The sequence below is a fragment of the Bemisia tabaci genome, chromosome 4 (genome assembly GCF_918797505.1).
Source record: "Bemisia tabaci chromosome 4, PGI_BMITA_v3".
In the NCBI taxonomy this organism is placed as follows: domain Eukaryota; kingdom Metazoa; phylum Arthropoda; class Insecta; order Hemiptera; family Aleyrodidae; genus Bemisia; species Bemisia tabaci.
In genome coordinates this window covers 8,738,128-8,763,357 of record NC_092796.1, presented here as the reverse complement: position 1 = coordinate 8,763,357, position 25,230 = coordinate 8,738,128, and the positions used below count along the sequence as shown (strand labels likewise).

At 38.7% G+C, this 25,230-nt stretch overlaps 1 protein-coding gene across 3 annotated transcripts; it reads right to left on the bottom strand.

Moving 5' to 3' along the window:
• Positions 1 to 1,089: 1,089 nt before the first annotated feature.
• Positions 1,090 to 21,973, bottom strand: LOC109032788 (uncharacterized). 3 transcript variants are annotated; one of them, XM_072299247.1, is made up of 4 exons: positions 19,174 to 19,669; positions 18,370 to 18,418; positions 11,993 to 12,100; positions 1,090 to 4,405 (listed from the first exon to the last, which is right to left on the bottom strand). In XM_072299247.1, exons 1-4 carry the CDS (start codon positions 19,230 to 19,232, stop codon positions 4,397 to 4,399), a joined length of 225 nt encoding a protein of 74 aa, XP_072155348.1. In that variant the 5' UTR covers positions 19,233 to 19,669; the 3' UTR covers positions 1,090 to 4,396. The 3 variants fall into 3 exon arrangements, 2 of the variants coding, with proteins under 2 accessions (XP_072155348.1, XP_072155347.1); XR_011899684.1 differs by lacking the exons at positions 1,090 to 4,405; positions 19,174 to 19,669 and adding an exon at positions 21,659 to 21,973 and having other exon boundaries at positions 9,088 to 12,100; XM_072299246.1 differs by lacking the exon at positions 1,090 to 4,405 and having other exon boundaries at positions 9,088 to 12,100.
• Positions 21,974 to 25,230: the final 3,257 nt, after the last annotated feature.

Sequence of the window (25,230 nt, the reverse complement as noted above, 5' to 3'; positions counted from 1 at the left end):
CAGATTGGCAACAGGTGACACAACCAATAATCGGAATTTATTGCTACATCATAGCAACAATATAGCAATAATTTCCGCGCCCTTCAAATGAGGGAGTAGGCAATACGCATGGCAAATATAATATAGCAACATTCCTACGATTTTATGTCCATCTATAGGTATCCTTGCTACTTGGGTAAATTCCTTTTCATTCTTCTTCATCCGACCCAGTTCCCGTATAAGGACCACCCACGTGGAACTCGCCAAATCCTTACCTCTTGGTGAGGCACTTTCCCACGCTCGATTTAGACGTTTGATACAAGAACCAAGAACCTTCCTGATTTTTAACGAGGGACACGAATCTGAGGTCAGATGATGAGAATGTAGCACTATAATTCAAGTAGCTGAATAAAGCCAGGAAATATAAGTAGAACACTACTTAGATTTCTCCAATGTTTTGTTTTTATTTTTTTTTAGAGTTTTCTGTACCTCCTAAGACTGTAATTTCTACAATGAAGGGAAAGGGGGGGTGGCGAGAAAAATTTGACTATACTAAAAAAAAAAAAAGGAATCAAAGCACCGTTCAAGTATTACGTGCAGGCCCGCCACAAGGAAGGGGGGATACTGGGTCCTTGGTACCGGGGCCGTGTTACCCGTGAAAAACCACTACGAATTCACATGCAACCTTGTTTCGTAAGAAAAAGTGAAAAATTTACCCTAAAAATTTCGCAAAAGGTGAATAGATTTTCAGAAACACGCTGGGGCACTGTAGAATTCTTCTTTATTTTCAAAGAAGTATCCTTCTTGAAAAATTTCTTTCTATTTTCAAGATGTTCATGGCAGAGGGATATTTTTAGTAACTGCGTTTCATTTTCTTCCGTCGTCAGATGCTAAGAGTCTCCAGTCTGGGCATCCTCGACTTCAATGGCTCATGGTCAACTCCCTTGCCATAGACAAACGAAGGGGGAGTCCAGGGGGGCCTGACCCTCTTAGAACTGAAAATAGCACCATATGCCCCCCAACCCAAAAAAATAAAAATTTTCCAGATGTTTTGAATGCAACAATTCGCAAGTATTTAGTGCTGAAAGTAGGAAAAAAAAAACATAATTATCCCGCAGAAATTGATGGAAAAATTCTTTATGGAAGCTTCAAAATGCGTCCGATTAGTCGTACAAATTCTAAAATTTCTCAGGGGATGCCCCTCGGACCCCCCCCCCCCCCATGCTTGGGGCCCGGACCTTAAAACTGGTACCAGGGCCCGAGATGGAATGTGGCGGGCCTGATTACGTGAACCATGGGAGGAGGTAGGGGGTCTAAGATGCTCTCTCCTCCTATGCTAGCGTATATTCTGAGGATATTCTGAGAACATCCTACCCGGAGAGAGAAATGTTCTAAGATTATACTGAGAATATTCCAAGAATGCTCAGGCACATTGTCAGAATATTCTGAAAACATTCCGATGACAATTTTAATATGCTGAAAAATATTCTGAGAACATTCCAACAAGCATTATTCCGGTTTCCCTATGCAGAGAGGTGCTTTAATGGAAAAGCCAGCCAGAGATTGCGCATGGTGCCTCAGTGCAAAATGTAATCCAAATAACGATTCCGATTCAGAAAAGCAAGGAAGGATATACTGTCGTGCTGAGAAAACCCGCCGTATAAACATTTACTTAAACGTTGCCAAATTTCGTCAAATAAAACATTTATTGTGGAAAAAGGTTTGCAAATTTTCACTTGAAATTTCCAGATATTTAAAATTAAATTGCTAAAGATTTGCAGATTTTCACTTGAAATTTTCAGATATTTAATATTAAATTGCTATCGGAATTTTCTGAGAAATGGGAGGAAAACTACTTAAAACTTTTCACTGAATTTGTATTTTATAACAGGGGTTCTGGCAACGCCTAGTGGTTCATTCGGTTTTTTTCCTAAATACTTTTTTGAGTGGAGATAGAAACCACAAGCCGTTGGAGGCAGAAGTTGTTGTACGAAAATTTTTAATTGTTCTTCTTACTTGAAATATTTGACTGACAATGAGTTGTGCGATTGTTTTCTTCATACTCAAACATTTTGGCTCTCATGAACGGCTTTTTATTTATTTTTCCTCTTCCCTTGATTCTCCTCAAAATACACCTCTTTGGCTTGTTTTCTGTTCCTTTCGCTGATGTAGGTACCAATATCCCCGAAAATGATACCTATACAAAATCGCAACTTCCCAAGTAGCATTGATCATCTCCTTTATAGGTGGCACTCGTCAAGAAAATGTCTACTTTCTAGATAGAACAATTTTCTTGAAAGAAAATAGGTATAAAGTAGATCTGGAAAATAGACACAAGAAAATAGAAAGAAAATACATTTTTTTCCTTGCATTTTCCTAAAAGAAAACATTAAAAAATTGGCTAGAAAATAATTCTACTTTCAATAAATTTTCTATCTTTTTTCCAAATGGGAAGTTGACAGAAAGTAGACCTATAATATACCTAGATCTATTTTCTTTGGTGAGACTTTTGACTCGCAATGTTTTTTCTTTCTATTTTCTGGATACCTAGCTCTCATTTTCTTTGTTTTTTCTAGAAGTTTTCTTAATATTTTTTTTCTAGGAAAATATTTTATTTTGCTACTTGGGTTGTTTCTAAATCCGCATTGATGGCTATCATTGATACCTACAGTTTCGCCCATGTTTAAAAAGTCCGCTGTTCAATATTTTATTCCCGTCGTAGATCTATGTTTTCTCGTTGAGGTTCTAATTGATTCAAATTTAGCAAGAAGGAATTCAGCGCGATCACAGTGTTTTAAAAATCTTTAAACTTATTTTCTTTTAAAACTACCATATATATGTACAGTATTCAAAACACAATGATTTTTCTTCAAAATTAACGATGTTTTGGTGGGAAAAAAACTATTTGCTGTCCTGGAAGATTTTTTAGATAATTATGAAGAAGCAACATTTTCACAACACTGTTATCACTCTGGTTCCGTTTTTCTAAGTGCGATCCGATTATGAGATGTCTTTCCAATTTTAAACAAATATATAACTCTGTATATTGATGTTACCTTCCAAAAATCCGCTGCTTATACATAATATGGTTTCATACATATATGAATTCCTCAGACAAAAAATATTTGGCAAATATTGTTTCCTGAAAGGTTTGTGTAATATGTTGAGAGCAGGACATTGAAAAGTATTTCGACAAACGGATTTAGAGAGGGCTCTAGGTATATTAAACAAATCTAATAAAATAACAAAATTGTGACTTCGAATTTCTTTTATTTCGTGGAACCCTTTTTTCTCCATTAATTTTTAGAATTTCTGTTTTCACAATTCTATCAATCACCAACAAACACTTTTACATACAATTTCAATCTTCTTTTTTTCTTCTTTTCGAAAAAATACAATTTTATTCAAACAGAAAGCAATATAAAGTTGCTGACAGTGTTTCGTATCTTACCTTTCTACATGCATTACAAGGTATATTAAACTTAAAGTCGATGCCTTAAAATTAAATAGCCTAAAGTCACATAAGCTCTGTAAGAATACGGAATCATCAAGTATATGCACTGAATTATGATAGATTCACAGGAGCAATGCTCACTCGGTTACCAATGCTGAACCGATGTCTGTATGGCATAAACGAAATTTTGAAGGCGCTTTTTATGTATTCTCTTTACAACGAAGTTCAAATATTCAGGTTTTAGGAGTGTTCCCTCTGATAAATTCAAAGATGAGGTACTTAAGGCGTGCAAATCTACCGCGCAAGTTGACGACCAAAGTTGGCTTAAAGATGTGCTGAAAGATTAATAGAATTTTAGAATTTTTTCTAACGGAACATTATGACGTTGCTGTTGATTCTCTACATGCGTCGTAGATTTGCGCGCCTTAAATGTACTTTGGAGGTGTGAACAACCATTTATCGTAAGTATGATACTTAATTGTACCTCAGAGTGAAACTCTTTTTTTTTTTTTGGCGAGATTATAAAGGTAAATACAAATTGGAACTAAAAAAACTCAGATTCTTACAATTAGCCAAAGGCCTATGTTTATATTCTAATAACAAGAAAACATAAAGCACACAACATTAAGCACCTGTACATAAAAGTGCAGCATCGCAAGCGTTGATAAAGCATCTCGTCGGGTTTTCCAAATACAAATCGCCCTCGCCATGTCAAGAATAGTTGAAGCATACCTACCTATAACTTTTGCATTGAATAATTTTCTCCAATACGCAAACATGAATATTGGTTCACAGATCATTGATACAATCAGAAGAAAAATAACTCTTCTTTGTCCTTCTTATTTCTTTAGAAATGCTTTTTAATCAAACGCTTAGTCATTTTGGATGAACTCCGAACAAATCTAAATTTTTCATCTGTAATCAATCCGTATATTCGCTTTTGTCTTTTCGTGGCATTTGTATTTAATCATTCTGGAATAAAAACATAAATTATAGAAACTCAAGCTAATGAGATACAGAAAATATACAAATTCTTGTATTTTAAATCGGATATTCGAGAAAGTTTGCCAAAAAACTTGGTGTTTCTCCAAAATTGCAGAACTTTAAATCATGGATTCAACGAAAAAAAAAGTAGGAATCAAGTTGGAATTTTAAGTAATGTCCAATGGACTTGTTTCTAGTTTCACGCTTCAGTACTCGCACAAATGAGCTAATTTTTGTCCGTCACGATTACTTGCCTGCGAGAGATAAACAAAAAAGGGAGGAGCGGCAGTGAGAAGATCGTATGTGAAACTTTTCATTTTCATGCAAAAGAATGGTCAACAACTATCAGTTAGTGTTTTATTCATTCATGAAAGGTGCTGAGAAGGGGGGCATGAGACATTGTAATTTGACTATACTATCGAACCCTGGATATTACTACCAAAACCAGCACCTATTTTGTCGGCGATTAGCCGAGGGTAAAACCCTCGTTTCCACCGTCCACCACGAGGAGGAACCGACATCAGACGGCAACGCCCTGGTTCGCAACGACAAGTTCTGGGCGCACCCTCACTCACAACAGAGAACAATTCGCCAATGACCGAATGCAGGGAACTCCTCTACCACCGTGCGATCCCGCAGCAGGACAACAAACTCGTAGCTGGATACTCTCTACAGAGATAGAGATTGCTGAAACTTTGTCCGGCTTGTTCGGCCCAGGAGAACAGAATACCCTGAGCCACGAGACCCCGGAACTCTCGTGAAGTATTCGGCTCGTCCTGCATCAAAACCTACTTCAATCTGCAACATCGCCCCAACCACCAGCCCGTTTGAGAGGCGTCCGACCCTCCGGTTCCGACTTTGCCTGGTCTAAAGTGTCCCGGGGGGGATGACGGCTTTAGACTTAATGCGCAAGCATCGGCAGATACCGGAGGTTGACCGCAGAACAGGATTGCCAGGCTTCGATCGGTCACCCCTGCATTTGGTCACTGACGAATCGCGCAAAGTCGGTCACAGATCGGGATTTCAGACCACTGTGTACCGGTTGATCCTTGCACCTCGCGGTTCAAGGATATGGCCTAACTACTATCAGTGGTCCTCTGAAGATCATCGTTCCCCTCATGTTCCTCAGGTTCCGCTTGATCTCTTCCGTAAGCCAAGGATATGGGCTAAAAACCAAGGTAATAACGTACCAAGGTTCCGCTTGATCCAAGGCTGCAATGAATATGGCCTAACATCCAAGGTGTAAACAGCCTTGCTGCGCGCGAAGCAGGGCACCAAGGAAGCGGTTGATTCATGCCCGAGCGTATTAGGGATATGGGCTAACAACCAAGGTAATAACGTACCAAGGATGCGCTTGATCCTAAATTGCTCGTTACGATGTGTGAAGAGATATGGGCTAACAACCTGAGGCGAGGGAGGGTGCAGAATCACAACAGGTTTGCCGGCGTTTGGCACGGGTCGGAGACCCGCCCCAGGTCCACCACGAGGAGGCTCCGGCACCAGACCCTCCGCTCTCTCATTTTCATCTCATTTTCATTTCATCTCGTCTCATTTTCATTTCATCTCGTCTCATTTTCATTTCATCTCGTCTCATTATCATTTCATCTCATTATCATTTCATCTCATTATCATTTCATCTCATTATCATTTCATCTCATTATCATTTCATCTCATTATCATTTCATCTCATTATCATTTCATCTCATTATCATTTCATCTCATTATCATTTCATCTCATTATCATTTCATCTCATTTCATTTCATCTCATTATCATTTCATCTCATTATCATTTCATCTCATTATCATTTCATCTCATTCATTTCATCTCATTATCATTTCATCTCATTATCATTTCATCTCATTATCATTTCATCTCATTTTCATTTCATCTCATTTTCATTTCATCTCATTATCAATTCATCTCATTATCATCTCATTATCATCTCATTATCATCTCATTTTAATCTCATTTTAATCTCATTTTCATCTTATCCCTTTTCATCCCTTTTCATCCCTTTTCATCCCTTTTCATCCCCTTTTCATCCCCTTTTCATCCCCTTTTCATCCCCTTTTCATCCCCTTTTCATCCCCTTCTCATCTCTTTTTCATCTCATCTCCTTTTTATCTCTTTTTCATCTCATCACCTTTTCATCTCTATATCACCTTTTCATCTCATTATCATCGCCTTTCCATCTCATTATCATCACCTTTTCATCTCATTATCATCACCTTTCCATCTCATTATTTCATTCATCCTTTTTATCTCCTTTTTATCTCCTTTTATCTCCTTTTTATCTCCTTTTTATCTCCTTTTTATCTCCTTTTTATCTCCTTTTTATCTCCTTTTTATCTCCTTTTTATCTCCTTTTTATCTCCTTTTTATCTCCTTTTTATCTCCTTTTTATCTCCTTTTTATCTCCTTTTTATCTCCTTTTTATCTCCTTTTTATCTCCTTTTTATCTCCTTTTTATCTCCTTTTTATCTCCTTTTTATCTCCTTTTTATCTCCTTTTTATCTCCTTTTTATCTCCTTTTTATCTCCTTTTTATCTCCTTTTTATCTCCTTTTTATCTCCTTTTTATCTCCTTTTTATCTCCTTTTATCTCCTTTTCATCTCTATATCATCTATCCCTTTACCTATCTCCATACCTATCTCTACCTATCTCCCCTATGTCTATACCTTTTCATCTCATTATCATCACCTTTTCATCTCATTATCATCACCTTTTCATCTCCTTTTCATCTCTTTTTCATCTCATCTCCTGTTCGTCTCCTTTTCGTCTCCTTTCCATCTCTTTAATCGTGTCTTAGTGAGGGCATTTACATCCAAGTAATCACTTCCATTTTAGTTCGAATTTATACCAACAAGATGCAAATGATTCAAAATTTATATGAGCTACATTAAATAATTTTTCAATTAGTTATAAATCTGCATACATATTAAATTTGGATTGTCCCTTTTTATTACCTCATCCATTTAAATTGGCAAAGAAAAATGTTGGCATTTGGAAATTTAATAAAATTGTATACGGTAAAGTAAAAAAGTATGTGTACAAGGGAGTAAAAGGGAGGTATGGATATGTTTATAAACTTCAGATACTAGTTCAAATAAAGCACAGTCACCGATTAAATTTAATCAAATGCTTTAGTTTAAAGATGACTCATTAACTTTGGCGAAAACGGTACCGTCATCTGCTGTAGGATTCGACGTGACATTATCAGGGGCTGCATGTTGTAATGATTGCAAATCAAATTGATTTCGAATGAAAGTAACTTTAGATAATGGAGTCCGTCCTTTCTCATCCGTATATCCCCTATCATGTCTTACCCACAAGTATTCATAATGGAGTTGATATTGCCTTTTAGATGCTAAAAAGCGTAGCTTGCTCCGATGAGCAGTCAGGCTAGGACATAGGTAAATAAGAGCACTGGACGTACATTGCAACTCTAAATTGTACAGCTGAACTTGCTGTATATTTTCCTTTGATTCAAAAAATTGTTTCTATAAAATCTCCGGGCGAATTCAATAATTCATGTAGGCAGTTTGCCATATTGTTCAATGGCATCAAGCTCTATTTTTATTAAATTGTATTATTACATTAAATTATATTATTTATTAAATTTCTACTGCACTTTTAGTGTCTCAATTCCACTCTCTACAACGGAATTCCTCCCCCCCCCCCAAGTCTTTTATTTCCTTATTCATCCTCTATTCTCTTTAATAATTAATTTATGCCAGAGAAAGGGGCATTTTAACCCTAAAACAAAAATCGTATTGATGAAAAAGATAGGGATAAGGAGCTCAAAATTGCTAGGAAAAATAACTACCAATTGTGCAACTATCATTACTAATTAAAAAGAAGAGAAACGATATGAAGATAATCATATGAAGTCACATGAATGGATGGGAGTTATTGGTGAAAGAGGAGGGAATAGAATTTTCGTGAGCATTGTGCGTTTGAAATATCAAGAAAAGTAAAGAAGATAGTAGTCCCATACATACTCATTTGACCTGTACCCATCCACTCCCTAACACAAACTAAAAGAAAAAAACCAGAGATGAGGAAGAGATTTTAATTATTCGTCCCGCCATCATGGACCCCTGCCAACTCAGACATGTTTTATCTACCGAAGGGGTTTTTTCTACCGCCCTCAGGCCTTACCGTGCACCCGGGTCCTGGGTCATTGGTTTCGGCCTTCAACGGATGCCATGGCTGCCGACCGTCCGACGGAAGTGCAAGCACCACTGCGACCCCAAACCAAAAGCTGCGGTAGCGTACGCCCCCCGTTCTAATAATACTGGGCGCTAGAATATTTAAAATCCCTAAGACCACTTTATTTCGGAGGGGGAGGGACTGAAAAGTAAAGTACGAAAGTTAATTGAATTTTTGTTCTTTTCTTCTTTCTCTCCATCCTGTTCTTCTTTCTTTTCTCTTTTTCTCTCGTGACTTCCTGCTCTTCTTTCTCTTTTCTTCCTGCTCTTCTTCTCTCTTTTCTTCTCTCTTTTCTTCTCTCTTTTCTTCTCTCTTTTCTTCTCTCTTTTCTTCTCTCTTTTCTTCTCTCTTTTCTTCTCTCTTTTCTTCTCTTTTCTTCTCTTTTCATCTCTCTTTTCATCTCTCTTTTCATCTCTCTTTTCATCTCTCTTTTCATCTCTCCCCCTATCTCTCATCTCTTTTTACCTATTTTTCTTCTCTTTTTTCTACCTCTTTTTCTTCTCTTTTCTTCTCTTTTTTTCTACCTCTTTTTCTTCTCTTTTCTTCTATCTCTTTTCCTTCCTCCTCTTCTCTAGCAGAATCAATTTCACTTAATTGATAAAGTTTTTTGATGCAAGAGGCTACGCACAATCAATGGCAAATCTTGAGACGTCCAAGCGCTGCAAAATTTCTAAATTTAAGTTCGAGAAAGGAGCATTGCAGCCCCAGAACGAAAATTGTTTAAAAGAAAATAATAATATATTGCTATGGAAATTATGTAACAAGGATGAAACTATCATTACTAATTTAAAAAAAGCGGAACGAAGTGGAGATTGTCGATAGAATGTAGAATGAAGATAATAATATGACAAATTTCATTTTAAATTTTCTTTATTTTCCAAACGTAGAACACTCACGAAAACTTTGATAATCACCAATAACCCCCCTCCATTTAGATGACTTCGTATACGATCGAAACGAGATACGCGGTCTAGTAGGTTCACCGTCGTCGTTTGATAGATATATCCTTGCCGCTCAGGAATTAAAAAACTGAAATCTTTTTAATAACGTTACTTTATTCCTAATTATGTAAAATTATATTTTGCAATGAGGAATTAATATTAAAGGCTCATTTTTAAAACGGCGCACATGTGTCACTAGTGTTGCGTTCCCACGCAGAAAGGCGTGCCTCCTCTTTCTCTTTATCGTCCTTTCTTCTCCATCCTCTTCTCGTTTTTTTGTTCTTCCTCGTTTCTCTCTGCTTCCGTTCAATTCTCTTAAATCTGTACATTTGGCACTTCTTTTTTTTTACTCTTGTTCATCTCCTTCTTTCACTTTCCGTTTTTTCCCTTCTTCTTTTCCTGATTTTACTTTCCCTTCTTCCTCTCTTGGACCTTTTTCTTCTTTTTCTCTCTCTTCCTCGAATTATTCTTCAATCTCTCTTACCTCACCTCTCTTTCCTCATCTCTCTTTTCTCATCTTTCATTCCTCATCCTCTTTCCTCTCGTCTTTATTCTCTTATTCTTCTTCCTCCTCTTCTTTTTATCTTTTCACCTTTTTTTCTTCTCTTTCTCTTCTTCTCTTCCTCCTATTTTCTATCCCTTTCTCCCCGCTCTCGACCCCCCACCCTTTCTTCATAGTCTTTTACTTCACTCTCTCCAGTCTCCTTATTACTATCTCCTTTCTTCTCTTTTGTCTCGCTTCTCTCTGTTCTTCTTCCTCTTCTCTTTCCTCCACGTTTTCTTTCTCTTTTCTTTCTTCCTATTCTTCTCTCTCTTCTCTCTTTTCTCTCTCTTCTTTTATCTCTTTTTCTTACCTCTCTTAGTATTCTTTTTCCTCCTTCTCTTAGTATTCTTTTTCCTCTTCTTCTCCTCTTCAAGTGGAAGATCACTTTGACTTGCCCTATCCTATACATATAGGTGCTTTCACGAATGAGCCAGAAATAGTAGTTCCTTATTGCATAATGTAGTATTAAGATCACCAGGAAATCCAGTAGCCATAGTAATTAACTTCTGAAATTGGTTTTCAAGCAGCTGGTAAATGTTAGCAAATGCATGACAAGCACTCGGCGTTGTAAAGAAATGGGCAATCCATGCAGGAGCCAAAAGTTCGCGGCATTTAGACGGTCATCAAATGTAACGTTCAAAGTAAATCAAGATTTTTATGACAGAAAAAAAAAATAATCCCGTGTCGATCTTTTAAATAGCGCAATATTCAAATAGTAAACCCTAGTCCATCAAACGAATTGTTGTAACGGGTGTGGCAGATAAGTGGGAAATGTGCAATTCATGAAAAAATTAAAATATTAATGATTTCAACTAAAACTAGTCTCCAAAATATACCCTGTGAAAAATTCACTGCTAAAATCAAATTTTTCAGCATCAAAAAATGAGTTTCAACTTTCTATTCGCTACAAGGCTCCATGTAATTTTGAACAATTAAACACGCGTATTTCTTGAACTAGCACTTTTTGCAAGTGTCCTCCAAGCCCCTTACTTAAAAAAGGTCAATTTAATCAGTTTTTGAGATTCACCTGTTTATTGCTTTTCATCCCTCTTTTTCAAGTTTGCATTCACTTAATAATTGCGGCCTTAATTTTGATTTTTGCAAGTTCCAAAAATACCCTGCAATTTGGAGGGTACGCAACCTGCTTAGTTTTTCATCAATGCAATTTGTGTAACCCTGTTTGGTGTATGATGCTGAGAACATTTGAATTTTTCCCTCCCTTTCGCCGCCATTGCGGGGGATTGGTTAACGTTACTTTGAGGAAGGTCTTTATAATTTTCCTCGGACTCGTTCACAGGTGGACATATTTGAATCAAAAGAAAATATTTCCATTGTAACAAGAGCCCCGCTATGCTTTAATTCGTGCGACTGTGAGTGTCAGAGCCCAGGTTACGATGAAGACAGTTCCTTTTGATTGAGATACGTTCATAAATGGAAGCCTTATTCAAGCTCAATTAGTCTAACTCCAAAATGTGGCCTATATTACTCTCACGATTCATTTCATTTGATAGAAAATAAAACTAAATGCTGCCGTTAAATTAAAAAAGTATGCGCTATTGCAAAATCTGGGAATTTCTTACTTTCAAGACATTCCGTTCTCCAATTTTTCGGGTCTACTAAGACAGAATATCAGAGAGAATTTAATTCGAAAACGACCCATCTCGGAAAAATGACATTGTTTCAGGAGACGATAAAAACCACGCAACAGTCAGAAAATGAGTGTTTCAGCGCAAAACAATAAACATTGTAAATAACCCGGCACAGTGCTCCTGAAGGTATACTACAAAAGCTCACTTCGAAAAATTGAAAGAATAGACAAATAGTCGGTTCGTTCGCCATTCATTCTGAGAGTTGGAGGGAGTTGGAGAGATTTTACCGTGATGAAGTGATGATCTGTAAATTCAGGAACGGTTCTGGTGCAGGGTGAACATTTTCCGTCTTTGCGCACCGCCTTGTCGAAGGTTGGAGACCAAAAAAATATTGACTGTAAAAGAAAGAAATGAATGCTTTATTAGATAAATCCAAAATAAAAATGCCATAAATATAATATTATCGTTCCCATGAAGCATAGAGCAACGGAAATTTGAAAGAATGGTACAAGTCAATGGAAAAAATTATAATTTTTTATCATTTAAATTGTGTTATTTTTAAATTGTTTGGTTCATAAAGTCCCATCATAAACGATCTAATAGTTTCATAAGTGAGGCCGTTAGGCAATTCGAAATACAAAAAAAGTGCAACTTATCGCGACTAAGAGAAGTCCCTTCAAACAAAGAATGGACAACATATTCAACACTCCGATTTAATAGCAGTAATTTTGCTATGTAATCGCAATTGATTGAAACCTGTGCTGCTTTGACTTGCTAAGACTCAAACAAATAGAATTTTACACTGACCACAATGATTGCTCATCTGTGCACAAATTGTGGGTCTTAACTTGTTAATCTAAAAAAAAAAAAAAAAAAAAAAAAAAAAAAAAAAAAAAAAACATTCCTGGGCTTTGAAATATGCCTCTGGATTAGTTTTACATACTTAGAAAAAAATCTTGAACAAACATGTTAGCTCTCCTTTCCCATCTCGAGGAAATGCACGGACATTTACGAGGTATGAATAATGGACCTGTTATAAGACTGATCACAGCCTGTAGGAGGAAAAAGGCTTTTACCGGGCGCCATTTTAATTAGAATTCTTACTCCACGCGGAACTTTATATGTCTCTCACATGCCCTAGTCATACCTAAGAAAAATTGAAAATATGAACGTGTGAAAAATAGGGATGAACAATGAAAATGGGGCCGGGGTATAAGACGCCGCCGTGAGATCAGGCCAAAATTAAAAGATAATTTCCTCTAAAAGCCTGTTCCTCATGGAGACTGTAAGCTCTGCCTTAGAAGGGCTGATAAGTCCTGAGGTTTAAAACGCATCGCGGAAAATAAACACAAAAGTTTCTATGTATGGTCGGTACGTAATTCTGACTCTGAAACTTTGAAATTTGCGCGAGAAACGATCGCGGAGAGAGCCTGCAAAACTGTAGGTATACTACACGCATCGCGTCATCTCACCTACGCACGGCGCACAGTGGATCGAGTCAATAGGAGTGGTCGGACAAAATTTGGAAACTTTAACCGCGTATAACTCCGTTTATACAAAACTTTCAGGTCTAAAAAGTGGCTCCATTGGTTTCCTCGAGAAATTCGCTTCTGAAAATGCCCCTTGAAATGTATAATGTGTCGAAATAAACACCAAAAATTGCAGTTTTGGTCAAAAATTTCATGTCCGACCTCTCTAATTGACTCGATCCACTGTGCGGCGCGGCGGAGTCTGGCTCTTGGCTTGGCTCTTGACCCATCCAACTTTTCTACTCTTGCGTTAAAGTCTTGGCGTCAGCCGAGAACAAATTCTCCTTGCTTTTGTTGATATGCAATTTAATCATCTTGGAAGTCGAAATATTTATATCATGCGTTCTGCCCTATCAAACTTTTCTGCCCCTACGTATAAGGCCGGAAAGAGTTCTTCATTTTGTCGATATGGAATTTTATCATTCTTGAAGTCGAAATAGTTGTATCACACGTTTTACCCTAATGCCCTTTCAAAATTTTCTGCTCCTGCGTTGATGTCTCTAATTGTAAGTCAGCCGGAAAGAGTTTTTCTTCATTTTGTCGATTTGCAATTTTATCGTTTTGGAGGTCGAAATAGTCGTGTTAAGGGTTTCGCCCCATCCAACTTCTTTGCCTCGATATTTTTGTGGCGATCTTCGGTGCGGAAACAGCCTTAAAGTTTCTAGGTCAGCGGAAAAAAAATTATCCTTCATTGCGTGGACACGCAATTACACCTACTTGGAAATCGAAATGGTTCAGTGGCGTGGCGTGAATTGCGATGTATGGATTGTTTTGCTTTTTAAACCTATGATAAAGAATCGATTTTAAAGGTGTTCGCTGCGAACACCCTGTTTATCGATCCTTTTCCATATGTTTAAATGGCATAAAACTCGATTTATCGCAAAGCACGCCACGGCACTGAAATAGTTACGTCACGCGTATAGCCCAATCCGATTTTTCTACTCTGTGTTAAAAGTCTAAGTCAGCGGAAAAGAGACCAAACTTTTTTTTCATTGTTGTTAATATGCTAGAAAGATTTGTTGCTCCATTATTGTGACCGGATCTGTGAAAAGGGATCTCATCAACCTGAAAAAATTCTGGGAAACTTTGGAGTTAGCGCCAAAAACGATCACCGGAAGTGCCTGCAAAACTGATGGGATACTTCAAACATCTCTTGATCTCTACCCGATCTCCAGTAAAGGTCTCGACTCTTGCTTGACTCGCGATTCGCACCAATGCTGCCGTGCTAAGGAAATACGCCGTATGAACATTCGAGAGTTGCCTTTCCTTCGACAAAATGTCTATTTTTGAGGAGAGTTATGCACATTTTTATTTCAAATTTTCAGAATCTTTAGGTGAAATTGCGAACAAAATTCTCTGAAAAATTGGAAGAAAAATATTCATAAGTTATTTACCACACTGGAAAGAAAAAACACATTGGATCTAGAGTCCAGACTCTTGAAAACATTGACAAGAAAAAATACTCTTGATTCAATCAGATATTTGCTTAAATCAAAAGGAAATCCGCTCAAATTAAGAGGCTTGGTTCTTGATTTAAGCAAAAATCCGATTGAATCAACAGTATTTTTTCTTGTCGATGTTTTTAAGAGTCTGGACTCTAGATCCAATGTGTTTTTTTTTTTTTCCAGTGCAGGGAATTCGTGTTTTTCATAAACATTCGAGAGTTGCCAAATTTCCGTCGATAAAATGTTCATTTTTGAGGAAAGTTATGATTTCCTTGAAATTTTTAGGAACTTAAGATCAAACTTCGAACGAAATTCTCTGAAAAATTGGAAGAAAAATATTCACAAGTTATTTACCAGGGAATTCGTGTTTTTCAAACACAATTTGGCAACGCCTGAAGGTTCATACGGCGTTCTTCCTTAGCATGGCAGAATGGGTCAGTTGCGCTGGTCACAAAATCTTGTTTTATGCTTTATCCTTGCAGATCAACTAAAAATAATAAGATCTGTCCAAACAGCAACTCTCTACGTTGTATATTAACTAAATATTGCGCCTTGGCAAACTCGACTGATAACGTCATCCACTGCGTTAGTACATACCATGTTATGCACATAGAGTGCATAGAGTCGTAATGCAAGTGGGAGAGCTGGCGCCACTTTTAAGCATTTTCCGGGTCCCGAATTCCGAGATTCGCTGTGCGGCGCTGGGTCCCTTTTTCGATACATAATCGATTGTTTGCGATACACGGGGACCCGGCCATATTCTACACCGCCATATTGGATCGAATTTGTATCGAAAAAGTGACCCCGCACACCGGGCTCGGAACTCGTCGAGCAGAACATGGCGCCACCTTTCCTACTTACGTTACGACTCTAAGCACTCTATGGTTATGCACTACCGCGGTGGATGACGTCAAAAATCCGACTTTTCAAAGGAAGTTATCTCGGTTAGTATTCAACGTAGAAAGATGCTGTTTGGGCAGATCATCTTAATTTTAGCTGATCTACAAGAATCAAGCATAAAAACACGATTCTGTCACCAGCGCAACTGGCCCATTGTAAGTTCCGAAATGCGCACGCTACTTGGAAATCCGTAGGGCAGCGCGCCTACACAAGTTTGGAAGGTGCACACAAAAATGGAGCGCATTTTAATCAAAAAGTAATACATTTTATATAATCCATTATCCAAGGTTGTAGCCTACGCAATTTTCACACTGCCTACGCAGTTCGCGAACGACAGATTGGTCGTTAGTTAGTGAACACTCTGCACCCGTGGAGGGATCTTGAGGAGAATTGTTTCCATCAATGCCGGAATTTGCTCAAAATCTAGATCTTTTGAGGTTTGCATTGCATAATCTATAGATCAAAATTTCGAAATATCACAAGCGCCATGAGTTCTAACTGATTATGAGCGTGATATTTGACACCATAAAATAAACCGAATGCCTCCCGGCCCTCCCCTGTATGATATTTATGGGGAAAATTTTCTTAAAAATAGTCTTTCTTAGAATGGCCAGAATGACTGATTTTTTTATTACGTCATTTGATATAGATAATATCAAAGTATTGGTTCAAACCAGAAAGAATGTGACCTAATGTAGCCCCACGTGCAAATTCTTCGTGAGTTAATTGCGTTAATTCATTACAATTTAGCCATTGTTAGGCCCTAAATCAATTAAGGACTCATTTAGGGCAAAATTTAGATCGTAAGAAACGCATAAGTGCATTTGACCACCATGACGCGAACGACGCGAATCAAAGGCAACACTGGAAAAAAAAAGTCTCTTGGATCTTGAATCCAGACTCTTAAAATTTTCGACAAGCAGAACTACTCTTGATTAAGGGCCAGCCTCTTCATTTAAGCGGATTTCCTTTTGATTCAAGCAAAAATCCGATTGAATCAACGGTATATTTTCTTGTCAAATTTTTCGTGACTCTGGACACTAGATCCAAGAGAATTTTTTTCCAGTGAAGGTTGCGTGTATGTTTACAATTGAACAATGACGTAGCCACTAAATCAGTCTATTGACATGTCCAAAGGCAATTAGTTTTTCGCTGAATGAGAGAAATAGTTGCTGATCCTTATCGTGGCACCGACCGTGAAAGAAAGTTTCAACAAATTGGAAAATTCAACTCAGAAAACGAGAGGCCGTTGGAATATTACGGAAGGCATTTTGGCAGGCGTATTTATTCCTCTCCCCTTGTAGGAAACGGGCGCAAAACTGCCTTAAGCTAAACCTTTTCTCCACTGACCGCGTAAAATTTGCGGGAGAAAATCCAATGTAAAGTTAAAGTCCGGTATGACGACTGACAGAGACATTCAGCGCAACGCGACGACGATAGGCTCCACGAATGAAAAAGTGCCTTCAATTTGGAAAGATACCACAGCACACACAGAAGCTCAATATGTCGCATGTTTCATTCCGCATCGGTTTATGAAGGGGCAAGGGGCAAGGGCTACATTTCGATTGATAGAGTATTGACCTCATGTCGACGGTGCGGTGCGAACACCAAAACCGCGAGGCTCGGCTGACGTTGTAGATTTTCTGTCATACTTAATTTTTTGGCCGAAATGCTACATAAAGTAAATGCTTAAAAACATCCGTGATTTTTCTCCTTCACGAGAGGCAGGTCCAATTCGTCGTCGTTCGGACGATGGAAAGTAACTCCATTCCAAGGTTGCCAAATTGTTTGAAACTTTTTACTATTTTTTACTGTTTTATTTTACTAAAATGTACCTGAGCAATTTTAAGTCAAAATTTGTCTGAATTTCGCACTAAGGTGATTCAATGGACGCCATATTTTGTGTCAGAACGGCATGTTCCATTTTTTCAGCTACTCGTCGTTTTTCTCCAATTTTGAGATCGTAATTCTGTTGTCAGGAGACTAAATCACTCACCAATTTTAAACAAAGATATTCAACGTAATAAAGGCGTGGTTTTTTTAGAGAGAAAACATCGCATTCGATACTGATACCGAAACTGCACTCGAATGCGATATTTTCTCTCTAAAAAAACCACGCCTTTATTACGTTGAATTTCTTTGGTAAAATTGGTTAGTGAGTGCTTTAGTCTCCTGAGAACAAAATTGCGATCTCAAAATTAGAGAAAAATGACGAGTAGCCGAAAAAGTGGAACCAATTGATGCGATATATCGCATGCCGTTCTGACACAAAATATGGCGTCCATCGAATCACCTTAAATCCAAGGAATAATCGGTGAAGTTTTCGGTTAGAACTGCCCAAAATTTCCCTTGTTAATATGCAATTCGCGAGGAGAAATCTGGCAACGTTGAAATGGAGTTACGTCCTTACGTGGGGGGGGGGGGGGGGGGGGCGCGACAAATTGCCGGAGAAGAGGAGAGTCAACGGACAGTAAATACCTATACAAGGATTTAGATTCGTCGAAAATGCCACATGAAAAATGATGCAGGGAGCTGAGAATAATTTGTCGGGGGAAATTAAAAAAAAAAATAAGAAAAATGAAAAAATGGCAGGAAACACCGTGAAAATCAAGGAAAATGGGTGAATGAAATGGGATATAAAAGGAATGAATTTGAATGAGGTTAATAATGGTATCCCTGCCGACGAAAAGTGATGTGGAAGAAAAAAGTTAAGTCTACGCATCATTGGAATATTAAAATGATGAGAAGAAGCTGAAACATACGGTAATGTCAAAAAATAAGACTACATACCTTATGCGACTCAAAAGTTTGTAACAGACCAGTTGTGAAGCTGGAAAATCTGAAAAATAAAACGAAAAGAAAATAATCGAAATGTATCAAAGGGATGAGAGCTATGATTTGAAGTGAAAATAGGGAGCCACAATTTCGAGATGGGAGAAAATAAATTTGTGGGTTACATATAGGATTAGGAGCTTTTTAAGTTTATAATTCAAAAAATAAGAGTATGAAACGATGCAGATTGCGCAAAGGGAGATTGGTGGTAGACATTTTGTCGGTAGAAGTATAGTCACAGTGACTCGATCTTAAAAATCGTCTTAAAATCACAATAAAAAAACCAGGTACTCGTAAATCATGATTCGTGATTTTTGAGGCCGAGTTCATGATGCAGAAACAAGTGAATAAATTCATTTGAATTTTACTCTTAGGATACTCCTCTCATACCTACATCTGCTCTCCAGAATGCGAAATATTAGGAAGAAAAAAAAAAGATTTCCACCCGCAATCAATTGTCCTCGAATAGGAAATCAGCAAAATTTGACTTGCGCCCCCAGAACGGTTCAATTTTTGCATAAATAATTAGGGCCATGTTTCTAGTTAAAACAGTATGGTATTTCCCGATTTGAGAATTTAAATGATCACACCCTATGAATATTTTAATTATTGCGAAATTATAAATTGATTCAAAACTTGGAGAGAACAATAAAGTAGTAAATAGAATATTGAAGTTCCATGTTAGGCGGAAAAAATAAAAAACACAAGCCAACTGTCCGCCAACCCGACTGTACATAGAAAAATGAATTTAGATAAACTCACTCGGCTTTAGGCATAGCTGAAGCTGCTAATTTTTCACGATTAGGAGAGGGCGAGCACATGTAGTCACTTATGAATTTCACGAACGCAAACTGAGCCGTCGGAAATGCACCTGAAAGTTTACAAAACTCACGGACGGCCGGCGCGCGCGGTGCAATCGGGATTTTAACGCATGGGTGAACTGATCAGATCGAGAATTTGTTACAGAGAAAATGCCTCTCTCATCACGATTACATTTAGCGAGGATTTACACACGATACCTTGAAATTTCCTCGAAAACAATTGCCAAGCACTATACAAGAGGAGCAGCACAACCGTAGAAAAAACGTTTTGACACTAAAATGAATGGAATGAAGATTTCAAGCGAGGCTACTTGCCACCGGACGGACACTGCGCGCAAGTGGGAGGCAATCTCTGAACTAGACGGACAACTGGCAAAGGAAAATGACATAGGCCGGACGTCGTTGGAAAGGAGAGAGGAGAGGGGGGGATCCGCACGTGTACCCGAAAGGTCTGAAACCACCACAGCACCGCCCGGACTTCAGGTCCGGCGAAAAACGTGTGCGTGCGTGTGTGTGTGGGGGGGGGCGGCGGCCCTCCTCCTACCCTTGCCGTTTCAGTCTGACACTTCTTCCGACGGGAAACCGATAAGTCTCTTTGTCGCTCTCTCTTATGTAACCGTTTCGAAGTTTCGAGAAACCAATTTTGGCTGCTCCACCTGCCTTTTCAGGCCGGTTCCATTGTTACCCTGTCTAGACTCTGTCGTCTTATCTAGATTTCCTACGCAAAACAAGCTGTCTGGCTCTCTTTGAGACGACGCCGACGCGACCAGACGGAAAAAAGGATCTGATTTTTCCAACTGGCCAGCGTTGTAACATAGAAGGGGAGGGGGAGGGGTAGGCTGAAAAGAACCTAGAGACAACCTCTTTTACAGCACGGGTGGCCTTAACAAAATCTGTAAAAACCCGCAACCCCAAAATCTTTGAGCGGGAAACTACCATGATATAATTTAGGGGCCATTTACGTAACAAATTTAAGGGAGGGTTTAAGCTATCGTAACGTTGCGTTACATGAGGGAAGGGTCAAGCTCAGCGTTACATAGCAAATTCGAGCCGGGGGAGGGAGGGAGGGGGCTTTAAAAAACAACGTGCAGATAATTGAAAATCCGAATGAATATTTTCGGCGCGTGACCCTTTTTTCACACCTCTGTTGATCTCTTGCCGTTGAATTTCACCGAAATATCTCCAAAAAACCAGAATTTTTTCGCAAACTGTTTTCTCAGAGTTTCCTGATATTTTGAAAATTTGAGGGCCAGCATTACGTATTTCAAAAGGGGCTGCGTTACGGGTGCGTTACGAGGGGGAGAGGAGGGTCAAAATTGGAAAAAATACGTTACGGTTACGTAATACTTGAACGCCCCTACATAACAAATTCGAGCCGGGGGGGGGGGGGGGACTTTGAAAAACAACGTGCAGATAATTGAAAATCCGAATGAATATTTTCGGCGCGTGACCCTTTTTTCACACCTAGAGAGCATATCCGGTAAAATGAAAATCGACCAATGATTTCGTTGAAATTTCCTCAATGAAAAATGTTTTTGCACCGAAGTATGGTTAAAAAATTACACAGGTCTGCAAAAAATAAAATGAAAAGAAACTGTTGGGAATATGATGGTTGAATCTTATGCAATCTGCAGCGCTAAGTCCGAAAATGACCTCCGTTTTACTCAATACCCACCAATTTCCGGGAAACTGATATTTTACTCAGGCCAAGCTTTTCAGAGAAAAATTAAATTTACTGCGAAATTCATGCTTCTTCGCCACTTTCTCCTGCCGAGAAACTATGGACCTTGAAATTTCGTGTTCCTTTTCCTAAGAGATTTTCGGAAGTATAGCAGTTGATACGTTAACAAGATTAATAGTTACTCTTCGCTAGGACGCCTTCGATGCAGGCTTACCAAGCCCCGATCTGTCAAAACTTCTCCGGACCACAGACATAGAGCTGTGAAGCACTTTTGAAATTCCTTATGAAATAAAATTTTTCAAAATTGTTACGTATCGTCACTTTGCTCAATAGCCCCCCCCCCCCTCCCTTCTCGTTCACTCTGCATAAAGCTGGCGAAGATCCTACGCCCTCTGAAGCCTTAAGGATTTTTTTAAAACATTTCATAAAAATATTTCTTTGCTGACAAGGAAAATTGAAGCATTGGGTGAAAAAAGGGTATTTCTTGGTTGCGGTGTCTCAGGACCTGTGTCACCTAACACTTCAGCCACGATAATTAAAGGAAACGTGAGAGCTTCATTAAATTTTTACTAGATTACCTTTACAATTTTACAATGCTGAAAACTAAAAATTTTAAAAAATTCTCACAATAGTTTCCTCTCTTAAATATAAACTTACAATGGAGATTCTAAAGTACCGCAACCAAGAAATACCCTTTCTGCACCCAACACGGGTCAATTTTTAATGATATGAGCAACCGACTTACCAAAAACACGGAGTGATTTACATTCGAACAAACTGACTTCCAAAATGCCATCCTCGAACCAAACATTTTAGTACCACAGAAAACGAGCAACCGAAAGCGCACTCGATGACAACGAATACGGGTGACATTTACTTTCAACTCTAAAGAAACTCAACGCACTGTGGAATATTGGACAGAATAAGTAGCGCTTCAAAATTATAACAGCGAGGATCTACCGAACTTGACAGAAAAATTAGTTCCTTAAAATCACAAGCCACTGTAGAGGTCTGAACCGTCACCTTCGATTTCTCACACCAGACTGCCTTAGACGTTTCACGTAACGTCTCCGATCAGTCCCTGGTAAGGAGGTGGTGGTGGCGGGGGGGGGGGGGGCAGGGGTGGCCAGCAGATATGCCGAACATCCGCTCGACAGAATCCCTGTCTGGCCGTTTGACCGGCCGGCGGCATCAGAGAAAATTCTGTTGAAGAGTCTCGGATGAAAAGGAAATCGGCAGTAAAAGAGAGATAAGAGTCTGGGTGTTGACGAAGAGGCGATGACAAAATACCCGTCGCGTTGGGGGAAAACTTGGAAAAGGAGGGGCGGGGCATAGTCACACCTCACCAAAACACGAATCTCAGTTGTCACGAAGGACAGCGCTGTCGTGCTAGGGCAAAACGTCGTGTTAACCCTCAGCCGTTGCCAAATTTCCTCGGATAGATCAGAAGTTTTCGGGGAAATTCGTAGAAATGTTTCTTCCAATTTTTCAAAGAATTTTCCTCGTGATTTCGTCCTCTTCCTGACATAAGAGTGTAACTACACTCTACAATGAACCCTGTTTTCCATACATATCGATGCTTTTCCAGGATCATCTCAATGTGTGTGCAGTTACGCCTTTATGTCAGCCAAGCGACGATTTTATATAAATAGTCTGAAAATGTTATGGAAAAATATTGAAATATTTGGCAAACTTCAAATGTTCACACGTGCGTGTGTGTTAGGGACTACGCGCTCAGAGAGGAACGAGTGCGTTATCATAAGAGCATATTATCAGGCTACCGCGCCGCGCCGTCGCTAAGTCTGTCGTGCTAAGGAAGAACGCCGTATGAACATTCGAGAGTTGCCAAATTTCCTCCGATAAAATGTTTGTTTTCGAGGAAAGTTATGAATATTTTCCCTTGAAATTTTCAGGAACTTTAGCAGAGACTGCGAGTGAAATCAACCTGAAAAATCAACAGGAAAATATTCATAAATTTACCAGGAAATTCGTGTTTTATCAAAGGAAATTTGGCAACGCCTGAAGGCTGATACGGCGTTCTTCCTTAGCACGGCAGAAGTAGTCACCAGAGACTCTGCGGGAAACTAAATTCGGCGATAGTGCATGCATTCTACATTTCGACGGTGTGAGTCGGCAATCACATAACTCGGATTGCGACGTCGCAGACTTCCTGTCATTCTTTATTTTTTAAACGGAAAACTACTCAACGGCAATTCTTTAAAGCTGTCGTGATTTTTCTTCTCTGTGCGAAGAAAATTCGGCATAAACTTCAAAAAATGATGTCAATGTGTTCTCCTTTAAAAAAATAACATAGGAATGGAGATTTTCAGGCACCGCAAACGAGATATGCGATTGCAGACTTACGCCGACGATTTTTAGCCTCAGCCTGTATTGCAGCCGGATTCAAAATATCATAAAAGTCAATGGACTAAAATACAAAGAAATCGCATCTTCTTCGCAACGTTTAAAAAACTCCGATTATATTTTCTTTCTTTGGAATAAGATGAACCGAAACATACTTTGAAGAGCAGGTATATGTTAAAACTAGCCATTCTGGACGCGCTTTGCGCGTCCGTCACGGCCAGCCAAGGGGCTGCGCCCCCTGGACCCCCCATCACTCGTTACGCGAGTGACATTCGGCAGTCGGCTCGCTCCGCGAGCCATTTTTCTCAGTGATTGTACATGTAATCACTAAGACGTATACATTTTGGAGACTCTGGAGGCAAAAATGATTTCGTCAGAGAACCTTGTTGCCGGTGCGTGCCATCATTTGCACATGAATTGATGTGTGGAGATGAAGCGATGATGGGGAGCGATCATTTCTTCAAAAACGCATTTGACTGGGACGTCATCCCATCGGGTGGCGGAAAAAGACAATCCATGGATGTCCTTCCGCGATTTGACTTGCTAAAGTAGCAAAAGTTCATCTTTACCTCTTGAGAAGATTATCGGTGGCGTAGGGGTGTAAAAACTGCTCAACGATAGTATAGTTCGAGTTCCTAATCGCAATGAGCCCACTCGTGTTTTTTTCTTATATATTTTCATCGCATATAAATTTCTTTGATGTTTTTGTTCTATTCTCTCTGATTGCATATTAGTAATTATATCCTCGTTTCATTTCCTTTCCCTTTCCTTTTTCCTTTTCTGCAGCATCTTTGTCCATTTACAATTATTATTTTAAAATAGCTTTCCCCTAGTACATAATTGATGCTTCAAACGGAATCAATTGTTTTAATGACATTTCCGGTTAAAGCATGGGTTTTCCCAGGAAGGCAGCCTCTCGTCCCTCCCGGACTCTATTGTTGCCAGATAAGTTGCTTTTTTAGCACTTTTCCCAATTCAAATCCATGGAAAATATTCACATTTATCGCACAATCTGGCAACCTCTCGAGTGAAATAGAAAAAGGTAGAATCGCTGGAAGTCTGAATCCTTCGAAGTTTATATTAATGATGATGATGATGATTATCGAATGACTGAAGAAAATTCGCAGACAGTTTTAAGGACCATTGTCAAATTTCTCCCAACCTAATAAAATATGAGCGGAGATTTGCGAAGTCGTAATCGGAGATAGGCGTTTTTCGACTTCAGCCATCAAAATATTCTTTGCCGTCTCGGAAGTTAAGGAATTTTTTGAAAATAGATCAGAGAAAACATGGTAGAGTTTAGGAATTCTAAGTATAAATGTTGCCATGAGACTTTCGTGCCTTCATTCCTCCAGGACAAGTATTTATCTTCGAGAAAATTTAATCCGACTAACTTATACATACGACAAATATTTTTCCTTAAAATCAGGTGCAATCCAAATTAGTGCAAGCACAGTCCGTGGAATTTCAAAGAAAAATATTCACAAGTTTTCCATAAAATTCACGTTTTATCAGCTGAAATTCGAGAAATTACAAATTTTGATAGGTCCTTTTTTTAAGCACGGTGGAATGCGCACTGATCTAGATTATATGCGAAGTGCGGTTTTTTTTAGGAAATAACGACCATCGTGGAAACTTACTTTCTTAGGACGTATGTCTGGGCGGTAGGTCAGGAGATCAGTACCACATTAATCTCTCCTGTCACAAGAATAAAATATAAAAACAAACATAATGAGTAAGCATTAAGCAATGATCAATAGTTTTCAAATTTGTATCCTTAATGGTCACGCATTTTTTTAGCTTTTTGTCCTCGTCACATTTCAGGCTGGTTCGTTGTTGTCAATGTTCCTTCTACTTCGCTGTGGGTCGTCTCTAGGCGAAAAACTTCACTCTTCAAATAAATTTTCATATATTAAATGATTTAAGCTTAAATCTGATTGAATCAAGAATATT